General features: G+C 32.7%; 1 protein-coding gene across 1 annotated transcript; it reads right to left on the bottom strand.

The window, feature by feature from the left end:
* Positions 1 to 5: 5 nt before the first annotated feature.
* Tsp_13898 (hypothetical protein) lies at positions 6 to 923 on the bottom strand (the record flags this gene model as incomplete). The annotated part of the gene is made up of 5 exons (XM_003367750.1): positions 797 to 923; positions 651 to 766; positions 421 to 437; positions 222 to 255; positions 6 to 92 (listed from the first exon to the last, which is right to left on the bottom strand). Coding segments are annotated over exons 1-5 (381 nt in total), but the record flags the coding sequence as incomplete, so codon positions are not given.
* Between the last annotated feature and the right edge of the window lie 453 nt (positions 924 to 1,376).

The raw sequence follows: 1,376 nt of genomic DNA, 5'->3' as shown, positions 1-1,376 counted from the left end.
CTAACCGTCAAACAGCTGGGTAATTTAGTAGAAGTCGCAACAAAGTCAGGTACATCTAAAAACAATAACCAAACAGCACAATCAAGAAATAACTTAATATAAATAGTTTTATAAAATAAAAATTTAAACTTTTATTTCGATAAAGTAATTCAGGTTGTAATCGTTGCTTTACGCATAAAACTTCACCGTTTTTTAATATAAATTAAAAAATGCATTATAACTTTCAAAAATTGACAAAGTCCCGCTAGACCAACACTAATTATAAATAATCAACAATAAAAAACACTCGACCGCAGATCATATCAATTCTACTTCTAAATAAGTTCAGCTTTGGAAAGCAATGATTTTACTGAACTGCGTGATTTTAGAGATGCTTTTAACAACAAAAATAAAAATAAAAAATAAAGTAATATCAAATACATCACAATCACCCCAAACTATATAATATCAAATAATAATCTGAACCTCTGATGAAAATCATCCATCAGCAACAATAAGTTAATTTTATCTTTTTCATTCTTAAACTTTTATTTACAACTTTACATCATTACTTTTTAAAAAATCATTCTCAACAAATTATTTACATTTTATTTTTTAAATCCACTAACATTCGATTAGACTACATCAAATGCACCATATAAAATTCATACCTGAATATATTTTCCTGTCTGTACAATATTGACTTTTGAAATTTGTCGAGTGAGGGGAAAAATGGCTACCGAAGATAGGCTGCTATGGATGGGTGACCTGGAACCGTACATGGATGCTTTATTTATAGAAAACGCTTTTCGTCAACTTGGACAATCGGTGAATGTTCGAATGGCAGTCGATCGGAACGGTAATGCGGCTAGATATTGTTTCATCGAGATGCCGGATTCGGCGACCGCGAGACGGGCAATGCTCACCATAAATGGAACCGACATACCAAATTCCAAGACCAAATTTAACCTCAGCTATGCAAACAATTCAAACAGCAATTTAGTTGAGTACAGTCTTTTCGTCAACAATCTCTCTTCTCAAATCAATGACGCTGAACTTTATCAAATTTTCGGTAAAAATAAGCGAAATTTAATTTGTCTGGATACACTGTGTGTTATTTTTTCTTAGTCAATAGAAATAAAATGAAGTATATTTATTCATTTTAGTATGGGTCGATTTTAGATAGTAAGAAAGCACGGAAGGCCGTTACGGTTTGCAGAGGTCAGAATTAAACTAGTCGGAATATGGGTGAATCTGGAATCACCACATAAGCCTAACAATAGCAACCAAAGGGAAGAGGAACCAGAAAATGACATCTTCGGAAAAGAATAATTCTATGAATAGCCCCGAACCGAGGTAATTGTCACCAGGTAAAGTAACGTGAACTTGACAATGAA

This window comes from Trichinella spiralis, assembly GCF_000181795.1.
Source record: "Trichinella spiralis strain ISS 195 chromosome Unknown Scfld3740, whole genome shotgun sequence".
NCBI classification, from domain to species: Eukaryota; Metazoa; Nematoda; class Enoplea; order Trichinellida; family Trichinellidae; genus Trichinella; species Trichinella spiralis.
This window is presented reverse-complemented; position numbering and strand designations above follow the sequence as displayed.